The sequence below is a fragment of the Oncorhynchus clarkii genome, chromosome 3, assembly GCF_045791955.1.
Source record: "Oncorhynchus clarkii lewisi isolate Uvic-CL-2024 chromosome 3, UVic_Ocla_1.0, whole genome shotgun sequence".
Taxonomy (NCBI): Eukaryota; Metazoa; Chordata; class Actinopteri; order Salmoniformes; family Salmonidae; genus Oncorhynchus; species Oncorhynchus clarkii.
Window position 1 is genome coordinate 33,565,880 of NC_092149.1, and position 14,762 is coordinate 33,580,641.

At 40.1% G+C, this 14,762-nt stretch overlaps 1 protein-coding gene across 1 annotated transcript in view; it reads left to right on the forward strand.

Annotated features, from left to right (window-relative positions):
• Positions 1 to 660: 660 nt before the first annotated feature.
• LOC139405929 (nucleolar GTP-binding protein 2-like) overlaps positions 661 to 14,762 on the forward strand; it is a 38,174-nt gene continuing 24,072 nt past the window's right edge. Inside the window, 7 exon segments of the mRNA XM_071148381.1 lie at positions 661 to 767; positions 1,175 to 1,265; positions 1,504 to 1,598; positions 1,916 to 2,046; positions 13,165 to 13,349; positions 13,636 to 13,702; positions 14,325 to 14,483. Of these exon segments, the coding sequence (XP_071004482.1) occupies positions 704 to 767; positions 1,175 to 1,265; positions 1,504 to 1,598; positions 1,916 to 2,046; positions 13,165 to 13,349; positions 13,636 to 13,702; positions 14,325 to 14,483 (792 nt within the window). The 5' untranslated portion in view covers positions 661 to 703.

Here is a 14,762-nt window from a genome sequence, read left to right on the forward strand (position 1 = left end):
TCTTTCAGAATGATCAATAAGTATTACCCTGCAAATCATTACCTGAAGAAATTCAAAAAAGACATTCACAATTTTACCTCATAAATCTAATTGTGCTAATGGCAAAATTTCATATTCATAAATGTAAATTCACTAATAAAAAAACACTCTTCCGTGTTCTTCCGGAATTTGAACAGTACATTAAGACCATTCTACATTATTCTAATAAGAAAGCCATTAAAACAGTCAATATGTGTGTATATTTTAAGGTCTTTGTATAATCTGTCATTTGTTTTACCCTCATAAATCTAATTTTGCTAATGTCAAAATTTCATATTCATAAATGTAAATTCACTAATAAAAAAATACTCTTCCGTGTTTTCTGTAAGGAATTTGAACAGTACATTAAGACCATTCTACATTATTCTAATAAGAAAGCTGTTAAAACAATCAATATGTGTGTATATTTTAAGGTCTTTGTATAATCTGTCATTTGTTTTACCCCTTAGCATATCATTGCCTGTTTGTTTATATATATATATATACACACTAAAAAATAAACATTAAAAAAATAATAAAGAACACATGTATTGTCGCTCTCTGATGACGTCTTTCCGGAATCTGCGGGACTGGTTTAGGACACGTGGTTCGGGTACATAGAAGAAGTTGAAGCTATAACTTGACATTTTGAGTGTTTTCTACGTGTGTCAAATAACCTGTCAAGATGGTGAAGCCACGGTTCAAGGGGAAAAGCACGATAAACACATCGGCGGCCAGCAGTAATCCTGGTATGTTACAGTCCATGCTCTATGTAACGTTACTGTTTGTTTACAGCTAATGTTAGCTAGCTAACGCGATAGACTTTCTCTCTGATAGATCTGTTTCGTCTAACAACACAGACACATTTGGTCCATATGTGACATTTGTGTTAGCTAGAAATGGAAACGTATACAATATGTTTGGCACTGACATAATTAGTTCAGTAACTAGCTAATTTAGCTACACATTCTGTTAAACCTTTTGCCAAAAACATAACGTAACTTCCATAACACAATTGAGAACTACACTTCTTATATGGATTTCCAATATCGTTCTGACACTGACAATTAATTAACCCAAAATACCACCACACACCTATAATCTCTAACACTGTGTGGCATATATCACCATAACCTTACGACTCTACCTTTTACAGACCGACCAAAGACTCCTGCAGGTTCAGGCAACAGCATGAGGGACCGGGCAACTGTCAGGCGTCTGCATATGTACAGACAAAAGCAGAGATGGTAAATGGTGGAGAGAAAACAACATGTGACACTTCCATATGAACTCTTCCCTTTAATGCTAGTGTCTCAGGTCAGCAGTTGACACTTTACCCAGATCAACCACACCAGTTCCTGGTATTCTATATGTAGCTCCTCTTCATAAAATTTTTTAAAAATGATTGTGTTGTAATATATTTGACTGTAGTATAATTTCCATGCACCTGCTTTTGTGGCCACTGACTATTTCCTCTGCCATTAGCAACAACAGAGGCCAGGTGATCAAGCGTTTGTCGTACCAGTCCACTGTGGCTGATGGGACACTGGCCAGAGTGGAGCCCAACATCAAATGGTTTGGTGAGTAGTGCTGTTAACTGCAATTGCCACACTGTCTCAAGTTAATCCACAAATTCTCTTGGCTCTGTTTTTATTATTGATTTGACAGGTATAATGGCAATTTGTCTAACAATTGATTGGCTAGTTGAAGCAAGTTGAAACTGTATACAGAATGGTGGAGTTCTTGTCAATAATGTCTAGCAAACTCTTGATTTGTAAGAATAAATCTGTTTTATGCCTTTTTTAAATATCTGTGTATGGAGAGATAAGATGGCAGCCTCAACTTTCTCACACACACACACTGGTTAATTCTTCCCCTCTGGTCTCCACTGTCTCAGCAAACACTCGGGTCATCAAGCAGTCATCCCTACAGAAGTTTCAGGATGAGATGGGTGCGGTGAAGAAGGACCCATACCGCGTAGTAATGAAACAGAGCAGGCTGCCCATGCACGACAGAGTCAAAGCACACGTGAGTACCAAGCAGGGACACATTCATTTGAGCACACTGGTGTTGTCACGATACCAGCATTTTGACATCGATACCAGGTTTAGTATCAGGACACTGAAACGATACATCTGCAAAAAATGTCACAGAATAACCACTGGGCTTTATTTATTTTTAACATTGAACAATATGTTGATAGCTAGTTTTTATTTTTTATTTAACCCATATTTAGTACAACATTTAAACTAATATATTCCATTTCTTTCAAAAAATAAAACGCCATATTAATTACCCCCAAGAGTTATTTTGACTATTTTCTACATTGTAGAAAAATAGTGAAGACATCAAAACTATGAAATAACACATGGAATCATGTTTAACACTTTTTTGGTTACTACAAATCTAAATATATTTTAGATTCTTCAAAGTAGCCACCCTTTTCCTTGATGACAGCTTTGCACACTCTTGGCATTTTCTCAATCAGCTTCATGAGGAAGGCTTTTCCAACAGTCTTGAAGGAGTTGTCATATATGCTGAGCACTGCTTTTCCGTCACTTTGTGGTCCAACTCATCCCAAACCATCTCAATTGGGATCAGGTTGGGTGATTGTGAAGGCCAGGTGATCTGATGCAGCACTTCATCACTCCTTCTTGGTCAATTAGCCAGTGAACAGTTGATGTTACTTGAACTCAATAAGCATTTATTTGGTCTGCAATTTCTGAGGCTGGTAACTCTAATGACCTTAACCTCTGCAGCAGTCATGGCGGTCCTCATGAGAGCCAGTTTCATCATAGCGCCTGATGATTTTTGAGATTGCACTTGAAGACACTTTCAAAGTTCTTGACATTTTCTGGATTGACTGACCTTCATGTCTTAAAGTAATGATGGACTGTCGTTTCTCTTTGCTTATTTGAGCTGTTCTTGCCATAATATGGACTTGGTCTTTTACCAAATAGGGCCATCTTCTGTATACCCCCTTTACCTTGCCACAACCCAACTGATTGGCTCAAACGCATTAAGAAGGAAAGAAATTCCACAAATGAACTTTTAACAAGACACACCTGTTAATTGAAATGCATTTCAGGTGACTACCTCATGAAGCTATTTGAGAGAATGCCAAGAGTGTGCAAAGCTGTCATCAAGGCAAAGGGTGGCTACTTTGAAGAATCTGAAATCTAAAATATATTTTGGTTACTAAATTATTCCGTATGTTATTTCATAGTTTTGATGTAGAAAATGGTAAAAATAAAGAAAAACACTTGAATGAGGAGGTGTGTCAACTTTTGACTGGTACTGTATGTTCGTCATTCTCACTCAAGTCATTCAAATTTAGTTGCTAGTAGAATAACATTACAATGCAAATGTTCCGTGTACAGTGGCAGGAAAAAGTATGAACCTTTTGGAATTACCTGGGTTTCTGCATACATTTGACATCAAATTTGATCTGATCTTCATCTAAGTCACAATAGACAAACTCATTGTGCTTAAACTAATAACACACAAATTGTATTTGTCTGGTCTATATTGAATACATAATTTAAACATTCATAGTGTAGGTTGGGAAAAATGTGAACCCCTAGGCTAATGACTTCTCCAAAAGCTAATTGGAGTCAATGAACCTGGAGTCGAATCAATGAGACGAGATTGGAGATTTTGGTTAGAGTTGCCCTGCCCCATTAAAAAGAACCTCTCAAAATTTGAGTGTGCTATTCACGAGAAGTATTGCCTGATGTGAACCTCGGACAAAATAACTCTGAAGACCTAAGATTAAGAATGGTTGCCTTCCATAAAGATGGTAAGGGTTACAAAAGTATCTCTGAAAGAATGTCCACGATAAGACAAATTGTCTGCTACTCTTCCTTCCTGTTGCTACTCTTCCTAGGAGTGGCCGTCCTGCAAAGATGATTGCAAGAGCACAGCACAGAAGGCTCAATGAGGTTAGGAAGAATCCTAGAGTGTCAGCTAAAGACTTACAGAAATGCTAACATCTCTGTTGATGAGTCTACAGTATGTAAAACACTAAACAAGAATGGTTTTCATGGGAGGACACATGGAAGAAGCCACTGCTGTCCAAAATAAACATTGCTGCACGTCTGAAGTTCGGAAAAGAGCACCTGGATGTTCCACAGCGCTACTGGAACAATTCTGTGGACAGATTAAACTGCGGTTGTGTTTGGAGGGAAAAAAGGCACAACACACCAACATCAAAACCTCATCCCAACTGTAAAGTATGGTGGAGGGAGCATCATGGTTTTGGGCTGCTTTGATGCCTCAGATCCTGGACAGCTTGCTATTATCGACCGGAAAAAAATCATTTCCAATTTTATTAAGACATTTTGCAGGACAATATAAGGCTATCTGTCCTCCAATTGAAGCTCAACAGAAGTTAGGTGATGCAACAGGACAACAACCCAAAAGACAGAAGTAAATCAACAACAGATCAACAATATGCCTTCTGGAGTGGCCCAGTCAGTTCTGACCTCAACCCAATTGAGATGCTGTGGCATGACCTCGAGTGGTTCACGCCAGACATTCTAAGAATATTGCTGAACTGAAAGAGTTTTGTAAAACGGAATGGTTTAAAATTCCTCCTGACCGTTGTGCAGGTCTGTTCCGCAACTACGGAAAACGTTTGGTTGAGTTTATTTCTGCCAAAGAAGGGTCAACCTGTTATTAAATCCAAGGTTTCACATACTTTTTCCAACCTACACTGCGAATGTTTACACTGTGTGTTCAATAAAGACATGACAAATTATAATTGTTTGTGTTTTTAGTTTAAGCAGACTGTTTGTCTATTGTTGTGACTTAGATGAAGATCAGATCACGTTTTATGACCAATTTATGCAGAAATCCAGGTAATTCTAAAGGGTTCACATACTTTTTCTCCACACTAAAAAGTTGTTGGTCGTTTTGGAATAAACCTTCCTTGCACTGCTTTGTAGCACCTTGTGCTTAGTTGTTTATGTTGGCTGGCCCTCATCTGCTCTGTACGCAAAGTATTCCCATAGTTCACTTCTGGAGACCGTTTCGTCAACAACATGGGGGCGTGGAGTTATGTTTTAGTTTGAAGAAGCCATGTTGTTGGCATTTTCTCTCTCCCGCTTGCTTCTCAAATATGGCTTGCGCTGTGTCTGCTGCATGCGCAAGTAGCCTGGCTATCTTACTACTGTCCCCCTTGAAAAGATTCAGACAAATTACTAGACAGACTAGCTCCTCTCAATCCGTATATGACTTGAGATACATTTGACACAAGTGCCGAAAGTAACAAATTCTAGTATCAAACTGTTCATGTTTTTAGTATCGAAAAGTACCAACGTTTCGGTAGACCGTGCTACATTAGCCCACTGTAGCAAAATGTTTTGCGACTGAAAACTAAAAGTGGTTCAGGACTTTTAGTCTTCTGTTTGGTGCCTAATGAATACGACCCCGGTCAAATTAGGACACCAAGTGACTCAATACTGGGGTGGAGTTGGCTACTTGATGCTGAGCAGACGGCACTCTCCACACTGTGTGCTTTCATATTTGTGGTGGTGATGTTTTTGACTACGGGGAGTGTCAATTGTGTTCGATCTCACGCAATGTTATTCAATATTGTCCCATCTGGCAAAGCTGTAGCTGTCTGTCTGTCTTGTGTGATATGAACATGAATTTGTAATAATTTGGATCCCTATTAGCTTTTGCAGAAGCAGCAGCTATTCTTCCTGGGGTCCACAAACTCAAAACACTGATAGACAAGTCACACACATTTTAAATACAACATTATACAAACAATACATTTTTAAAAAAGTGACTCCTCACTGTCCCCGCTGTTCCATGAGTTGCTTTTTAATCTGTTTTTAGGTAGTTTTGCTTGAATAATTGGAGATGGGAGTTCCATGCGATCATGGCTCTGTATAAAACTGTGCTTTGCAGTGAATTTGTTTTTGAAAGAAACCCCTGTTGGCATGTTTTGTGGGGTATGTATGGGTATCTGAGCTGAATGTTATTTGATTATATAGACTAGAGGTCGACCGATAACTTGAATCGGCCATGCCAATTATTCATAACAATCGGTAATCTGCCTTTTTGGATGCCGATTTACATCGCAATCCACGAGGTGACTGCATGGCAGGCTGACCACCTGTTACGCAAGTGCAGCATCAAAATGACGTTGTGGCTGCAAGGAGCCAAGGTAAGTTGCTAGCTAGCTTCATTGAAAATAAGAATTTGTTCTTAACTGACTTGCCTAGTTAAATAAAGGTAAAATGTAAAATAAAAAACGTATCTTATAAAAAACAATCAATCTTCACATAATCACTAGTTAACTACACATGGTTGATATTACTAGGTTAACTAGCTTGTCCTGCATTGCATATAATCAATGCGTTGCCTGTTAATTTATCAACGAATCACAGCCTACTTCAACTTCGCCAAACGGATGACGATTTAACAAAAGCGCAATCGTGAAAAAAGCACATTCGTTGCACAAATGTACCCATTCATAATGCCTTTTGAAAATCAATACGCAAGTAGTTTTTTTTTTTTTTTACCTGAATATTTAGTTAAGGACATTCATGTTAGCAGGCAATATTAACTAGGGAAATTGTCGCTTCTCTTGTGTTCAGTGCAAGCAGAGTCAGGGTATATGCAGCAGTTTGGGCCACCTGGCTCATTGTGAACTGTGGGAAGACCATTTCTTCCCAACAAGGACCAGAATTAATTTGCCAGATTTTTACATATTTATGACATAACATTGCACAACCTTCAATGTAACAGCAATATTTCGGTTCCATATTTCACTGAAAGAATAAACGTTTTGTTTTCAAAATGATCGTTTCCGGATATGACCATATTAATGACCAAGGATTGTATTTCTGTGTGTTTATTATCAATAAATCTATGATTTGATAGAGCAGTCTGACTGATCGGTAGTAGGCAGCAGCAGGCTTAATTCAAACAGCACTTTACTGCGTTTGCCAGCAGCTCTTAGCAATTACTTGATTCACAGAGCTCTTTATGACTTCAAGCGGGTGATGGCAATACGAAAGTATTGAAGAACATCCAATAGTCAATGGTATATGAAATACAAATGGTATAGAGAAATAGTCAACGTGTCATAATTCCTATAACTACAACCTAAAACGTATTAACTGGGAATATTGACGACTCATGTTAAAAGGAACTACCGGCTTTCATATGTTCTCATGTTCTGAGCAAGGAACTTCAACGTTAGCTTTTTTACATGGCACATATTGCACTTTTACTTTCTTCTCCAACACTGTTTTTGCATTATTTAAACCAAATTGAACATGTTTCATTATTTATTTGAGATTAAATTGAATTTATTGATGTGTTATATTAAGTAAAAAATGTTGTAATTGTCATTATTACAAATACATGCAGTTGAAGTCGAAGTTTACATACATCTTAGTCAAATACATTTAAACTGTTTTTCCACAATTCCTGACATTTATATCCTAGTAAAAATTCCCTGTCTTAGGTCAGTTAGAATCACCACTTTTTATTTTAAGAATGTGAAATGTCAGAATAATAGTAGAGCGAATGATTTATTTCAGCTTTAATTTCTTTCATCACATTCCTAGTGGGTCAGAAGTTTACATACACTCAATTAGTATTTGGTAGCATTGCCTTTACATTGTTTGTTTAACCTGGGTCAAATGTTTTGGGTAGCCTTCCATAAGCTTCCCATAATAAGTTGGGTGAATTGTGGCCCATTCCTCCTGACAGAGCTTGTGTAACTGAGTCAGGTTTGTAGGCCTTTTTGCTCACACACACTTTTTAATTTTTTCCATAGGATTGAGGTGAGGGCTTTGTGATGGCCACTCCAATACCTTGATTTTGATGTCCTCAAGCCATTTTGCCACAACTTTGAAAGTATGCTTGGTATCATTGTGATCAAGACCCATTTGTGATTAAGCTTGAACTTCCTGACTGATGTTTAGAGATGTTGCTTCAATATATCCACATAATTTTCCAGCCTCATGATGCCATCTATTTTGTGAAGTGCACCAGTCCCTCCTGCAGCAAATCACCCCCACAACATGATGTTGCCACCCCTGTGCTTCACAGTTGGGATGGTGTTCTTCGGCTTGCAAGCCTCCTCCTTTTTCCTCCAAACATAATGATGGTCATTATGGCCAAACAGTTCTATTTTTGTTTCATCAGACCATAGGACATTTCTCCAAAAAGTACAATCTTTGCCCTGATGTGCAGTTGCAAATCGTAGTCTGGCTTTTTTTATGGCGGTTTTGGAGCAGTGGCTTCTCCCTTGCTGAGCGGCCTTTCAGGTTATGTCGATATAGGACTCGTTTTTACTGTGGATATAGATACATTTGTACCTGTTTCCTCCAGTATCTTCACAAGGTCCTTTGCTGCTGTTCGGGGATTGATTTGCACTTTTCGCACCAAAGTACGTTCATCTTTAGGAGACTGAACGCCTCTCCTTCCTGAGCGGTATGGTGGCTGCGTGGTCCCATGGTGTTTATACTTGCGTACCATTGTTTGTACAGATGAACGTGGTGCCTTCAGGCATTTGGAAATTGCTCCCAAGGATGAACCGGACTTGTGGAGGCCTACAGTTTTTTTTCTGCAGCCTTGGCTGATTTCTTTTGATTTTCCCATGAAGCAAGCAAAGAGGCACTGGGTTTGAAAGTAAGCCTTGAAATACATCCACAGGTACACCTCCAATTGACTCAAATGGTGTGAATTAGCCTATCAGAAGCTTCTAAAGCTATGACATAATTTATTGGAATTTTACAAGCTGTTTAAGGCACAGTCAACTTAGTGTACGTAAACTTCTGATCCACTAGAATTGTGATAATATGTCTGTAAACAATTGTTGGAAAAATTACTTGTCATGCACACAGTAGATGCCCTAACAAACTTGCCAAAACTAGTTTGTTAACAAGAAATTTGTGGAGTGGTTGAAGAATGAGTTTTAATGACTCTAACTGTTAGCAGGCAATATTAACTAGGGAAATTGTCGCTTCTCTTGCGTTCAGTGCAAGCAGAGTCGGAGCCAGGGTATATGCAGCAGTTTGGGCCACCTGGCTGTGTATGTAAAATCCGACTTCAACTGTATATATAAATAAATATTAATCGTCCAATTTTAATCGGTATCGGCTTTTTTTGGTCCTTGAATAATCGCCGTTGAAATATCAGAATAAGTCGACCTCTAATTTTCGTCAGTAATATTTCTTATAAAAAGTAGATCAGAAGCAGTTAATCGCTCATCAACCCTCAACCAAGAAAGACTGGCATGCATGTTGTCGATTTTAGTTCTGTGTGTACAGTTAAGGGCAAGGCGCGCTGCTCTGTTTTGAGCCAGCTGCAGCTTTGCTAGGTCTTTCTCTCCTGCACTTGACCCTATTACTGGACAGTAATCAAGATGGGAGCAGAGACTGAACAACTAGTACAGTTGATTTGTGTCAAACGCAGAACATGTTTTTATAACAGACATAACCCTCCCCATCTTCCCCACGACTTTGTCAATATCACTTGACCATCCAATGTAATACCTAGGAGTTTAGCTTCCTCAACTTGCTCTATGGTCACACCTTTATGTACAACTCCAGTTCAGGTCTTCGGGAATGTTTTGAACCAAATACAATGCTTTTCGTTTTAATATAGTAAAGATAAGTTTATTATGAATCACCCGTTCTGATGCTGACTACTCCTTATTTAGAATTTCAGTGAGCCCTCTGGCTTTGGTTGCTGAAATGTAGCGTGTGGACTCATCTACATACAGTCATTATAGCTTTGTGGCAAATCATTTGTAAAAGAAAAATAGATGCATAATGACCAAAAGTATGTGGACACCTGCTCGTCGAACAGCTCATTCCATAATCATGGGCATTAATATGGTCTCCGCTTTGCTGCTATAACATTTTCCACTCTTCTGGGAAGGCTTTCCACTTAGATGTTGGAACATTGCTGCAAGGACTTTCAGCTTTGAGCATTTAGTGAGATTGGGCGCTAATGTTGGCTGATTAGGCCTGGCTCGCAGTCGGCTTTCCATTTCATTCCAAAGGTGTTCGATGGTGTTGAGGTCAGGGCTCTGTACAGGCCAGTCAAGTTCTTCTACACTGATCTCGACAAACCAGTTCTGTAAAGACCTGGCTTTGCGCACCGGGGCATTGTCATGCTGAAGCAGGAAAGGGCCTTCTCCAAACTGTTGCCACCAAGTTCGAAGCCCAGAATCGTCTAGAATGTCATTTTATGCTGTAGCATTAAGATTTCCCTATGACGGTGCCACATTGAAAGTCATTAAGCTCTTCAGTAGGGCCGTGTGTTTGTCTATGGAGATTGCATAGCGATGTGCTCGTATTTTATACACCTGTCAGCAATGGTGAGGCTGAAATGGCCAAATCCACTAATTTCAAGGGGTATCCACATACTTTTGTGTATATATACTGTATCTGACGTTAGAACACTAGTTAGAACACGTTAGGTTCTGTTGGATAAATAACTCTGCAACCATGTGATGTAAAGCCATAGCAAGTGAGTTTTTTTCAATAACAATTTATGATCAATAAAATTAAAGGCTTCACTGAAATCTAACAATGCAACTCCAACTATCATCTTATTCTTTTATTTGAACCAGTCATCTGAGTCAGTGCAGTGCAAGTTGAGTGCCTTTTATTTATGCTGAAAGTCAGTTAACTTATTGTAAAATCATTACACCGTTTTCCTCAGGCAGCCTATTTCTTAGAGCCTGGTTACACCAGACTGAGCATTCATTCCGGTTTAACCAGGCTGTATTTGTGAGGTGAAAAATGCACGGGTTGACAGGTCAGGTGGGATCTTCCTCTCCAACTGGCCTATTCTGCTCGTTTTGCTCCGCTTCACAATGATCCAACCTGCCTGTATCGAGTTGTGCTTTGCAAGAGAGAGTTCGATGTAGTTGGCCAACTTTGCGCCCCGGGTGATTTTGCTACACAATGTTCCTGTAGATTGCTCTAAAACCATTATTTTCTCAACCGTAATAGCCTATGCATTATGTTGATTCCTGCTATGAAAGTATCTGCCTGTCCCTGTTTCGCGGCCGGCTGCTGTGTGAGATATGCGCATGGTGGAGGGAGAGATGCATTCTGAGAAGCACAACCATATGACCATTGACGAAAGTGCTACTGCAGGCAAATTAGTTTTTTTTTTAAGCTATTACTCTTTCAGTTACATCATTAGCCTGCATTTAACTGATGGATTAATAAATGATCCTACATGGCTATATATAAACACACAAATAATTTGAGTTATCAATCTACCAAAATGTTTTGCACTTCCTCAGGATGTGAATAATATAGCTTATAGGCCAATATGAACAAAGATGTCATCAAATTCTCTGAAGAGCCCAAAATAAATCTGATAATTCTGGATCTTATTTTGACAGGGTTCATATCAAAATATTAGTCATGCATTCCCTGTGTATGCTGCATGAAATAATAGCTTTTTTAATCATCCGCTGCCACTAATGTGCAGTGAATGTTCTTGTATTTGTTATTGAGCAACATGGTCAAATTTATCACAATATGACTTATTGTCCATTTTCGCCTAGCTATAAAAAAAAAAAAACGCCCCAAAAGACTACAAACAATACTTCTGTCCAGTTCTTCATGTTCTCTCTGAACATTGTTGTTGAGTGAGTTTTTCTGTGTTCTTTTCCCTCTAAATAGCTCCATATGCGTGCGAGACCTTTCAAGACGCTCAAAGCTGTTGGAAATGAATGGCCTTTTCCTTTTTTTTACTCTCCCTCCTTTCCCCACTCCTCCTTCCTCTTGCCATTTGATGTCTTACGCCATTTAGAGAATTGAGCCCCATGCCAAAGGAATGTGAGAAAGTCCAGATACGTTGCATAAATAATTTTTAATTTGATGTCAATTCTGGTTCTCTGTCTTCTGATCTGTTCCTGATCTTCACCGTTTGTTGGCTGAGTATTCTCGCCAAGGTCTTTGTCAGGTCTCTTATTCTATTTTATGGTGATGTTTTCACCATAGTTTCTGTCTTCAGTCGGTAGCACGTATTTGGAGTTTTTTGCTCCCCCCCCCCCCCCCCAAGGATTATTTTTTTTGTCATTTACTGTTATATTTTAATTTAAAAAGCCATGCTTAGCATTAGAATACTTCAAAACAAGACCAGAAGGGGTGGAAGAATGAAACTGGAGGTGATGGACACGTCGTTTTAGAAAGAACAACCTCCAAAACATCCTGGCGGATGGTCAAGGTGAAGCTGAAATCTTAAACATTGTTGCTTTTGACGAGATCCATAAACTGTTTGTTTGTTTTCTCTCTCTCTCCGTGTTGCAATAGGACTAAGGCTACCTTTTACGGCTGTGTCGGAGGATAATTTAACTCCTAATCAGATCTGGCTCAGACAATGCAGTTTATTGACAGTTTCACTGCATACTTGAGGTGCGCCGTTGTTTATTGGTGGAACCCCTGGAACATGGCCACCAGCTCCGTCGCATAAAGCTTTGCAGTTTGCTCCAACTAATTACAACCTAACCTATACCTCACACGGAACACACATGGAATTCTACATCACTGTGCTTTCTCTCCACTACTGTTCCACCCAAGAGTTGTGTTCCAACTGTAACCCCCTCCAAGCCGTTGGGTTTTTATTCTGCTTGTTTCTTCGCACGAGGGAGAGAGAGCAACTGTTGCTTTACCGGATGCATTTATTTTGCATTGCATGCGGCATTACAAAGCCACACTCTGTGATACAACGCAGGCGGCCGTAAATCTGTTGGGCGAGCACAGAACTGCTCTTCTCCAGCCCCCCTGGCTTGTGGTTTGTCTGTAAGGCAGCTGAACAACTTGCAGACATTTTGAGGACGCTTATGGTTATAGAGCTCAGACACCCATTTGAGGACCATAATAAGAGAGTACTGCACAGACATAATCGCATCTATCGTCCCACATTTCCACATCCATCTTTCAAATCTATCGTCAAGTCTTCCCCCTGTCTGTCTTCCTAATGTATCCCTCCTGCTGCTTCTCTCAGGAAGCAGCTGTGATAGAATGGCCTCTCAAATAGATTGCAAAAGCCCCTGTTTCTCCTCCTGTTATCTAACCAGTGCAGTCTGTCAAACAAATTTGTCTAAATTATCTCTCCCCGTCTCCTCCCCTTGGCCACCATCTTCTGCAGAACTCTAAGGTACACATCCTGGACACCGAGGGCTTTGAGACCACGTTCGGGCCCAAGGCGCAGCGTAAACGACCCAACCTGATGGTGGGAGACATGAAGGACCTGGCAGAACAGGCTGAGGTCTCGGTACAGACCTACAGCACTGAGAAGGACCGCGACTTGGTCACAGAGGACGATGGGGTCAGGTGAGTGCAGTAGCGCGTGTTAATTTTGTCACTGGCTACTGTCACTGATGTCACTTTGACTGACAGTGACAATGCCTTCCAAACGTACTGGGCTTTTTCAGGTATACCAATAACTACTATGCATTTTCTATTTACTACTACCCCAATTCCATGATTGATACTCCATTTTCTTTGTTTTGATAATATAGCCTAGCTTTAGACTGTATGTTGGACCACATGAGCAGTTCCAGTCTGTGGTTATTGTTTGGGTGTGGCACCTGTTGCACTGTATGTTATCTACACACAGAGAGGAGGCTCGTGAGGAGATCTTCAAGAAGGGCCAGTCAAAGAGGATTTGGGGAGAACTCTACAAGGTACAGCATCTTTCTATCTGATCTAGGAATGTTTATTTTAGTTCACCTTGATATTTCCTAATAGAAACTGCGTACGGTGCAGGTATCAGGGATGCAAACTTGCCACTATGTTTCTCATATCGAAATGAATTACAGAATGCATCCCTACGCTTCCTACAAATAGAATATCAAAGGTCAGAACGTGATGTCCGATATGTCATAGCAGAATGCGTCATCCAATAATATCACGTGTGACGGCTGTGAGCAGCTCTCCGCATCCCTAACAAGCCATTAGTCTACACAGCTGCTTTTCTCTCTCCATTCTTTCTGTGCACCTCTATCAGTTTTAAAATGTTATTTAGTCGTGATGGCGAGCTGGGGTGTGCAGGCAGTGATGGGGTTGGATACGTGAGCAAGCAGGCCAGTCTGACTAGGCTTTGCAGACATGCAGCCTCAGTCACTGCCATATAGGAAAAATGGACCACAGTGACAGTCATGCTTACGCTTTTACTTCACTGAAAAAAATGTTTCTGAAATATAGTGATTCGAGATGAGTTTAGCTCAGCTACGAACTCTCTCACTCCTGGTTATGCCCAAACCCTGACTCTGCCTTCCTCTCTCAATATCACTCCTTAACCCACAGGTGATAGACTCGTCAGACGTCATCATACAGGTGCTGGATGCCCGCGACCCCATGGGTACGCGCTCGCAGAGCATCGAGACCTACATGAGGAAGGAGAAGCCGTGGAAGCATCTGATCTTCGTGCTCAACAAGTGTGACCTTATCCCTACCTGGGTCACGGTAAGAGATCCCTTTACTCTATCCTGAGAGAAATGCACGTGTAGGGGGGTAATAATTATCGTGTATGCGTATTACACTGACAAAAATAACAATGCAACATGTAAAGTGTTGGTCCCATGTTTCATTGAGCTGAAATAAAAGATTCCAGAAATGTTCCATATGCTCAACTGTTGTGCACAAATGTGTTTACATTCCTGTTAGTGAGCATTTCTCCTTTGCCAAGATAATCCATCCACCTGACAGGTGTGGCATATCAAGATGCTGATTAAACGGCATGAT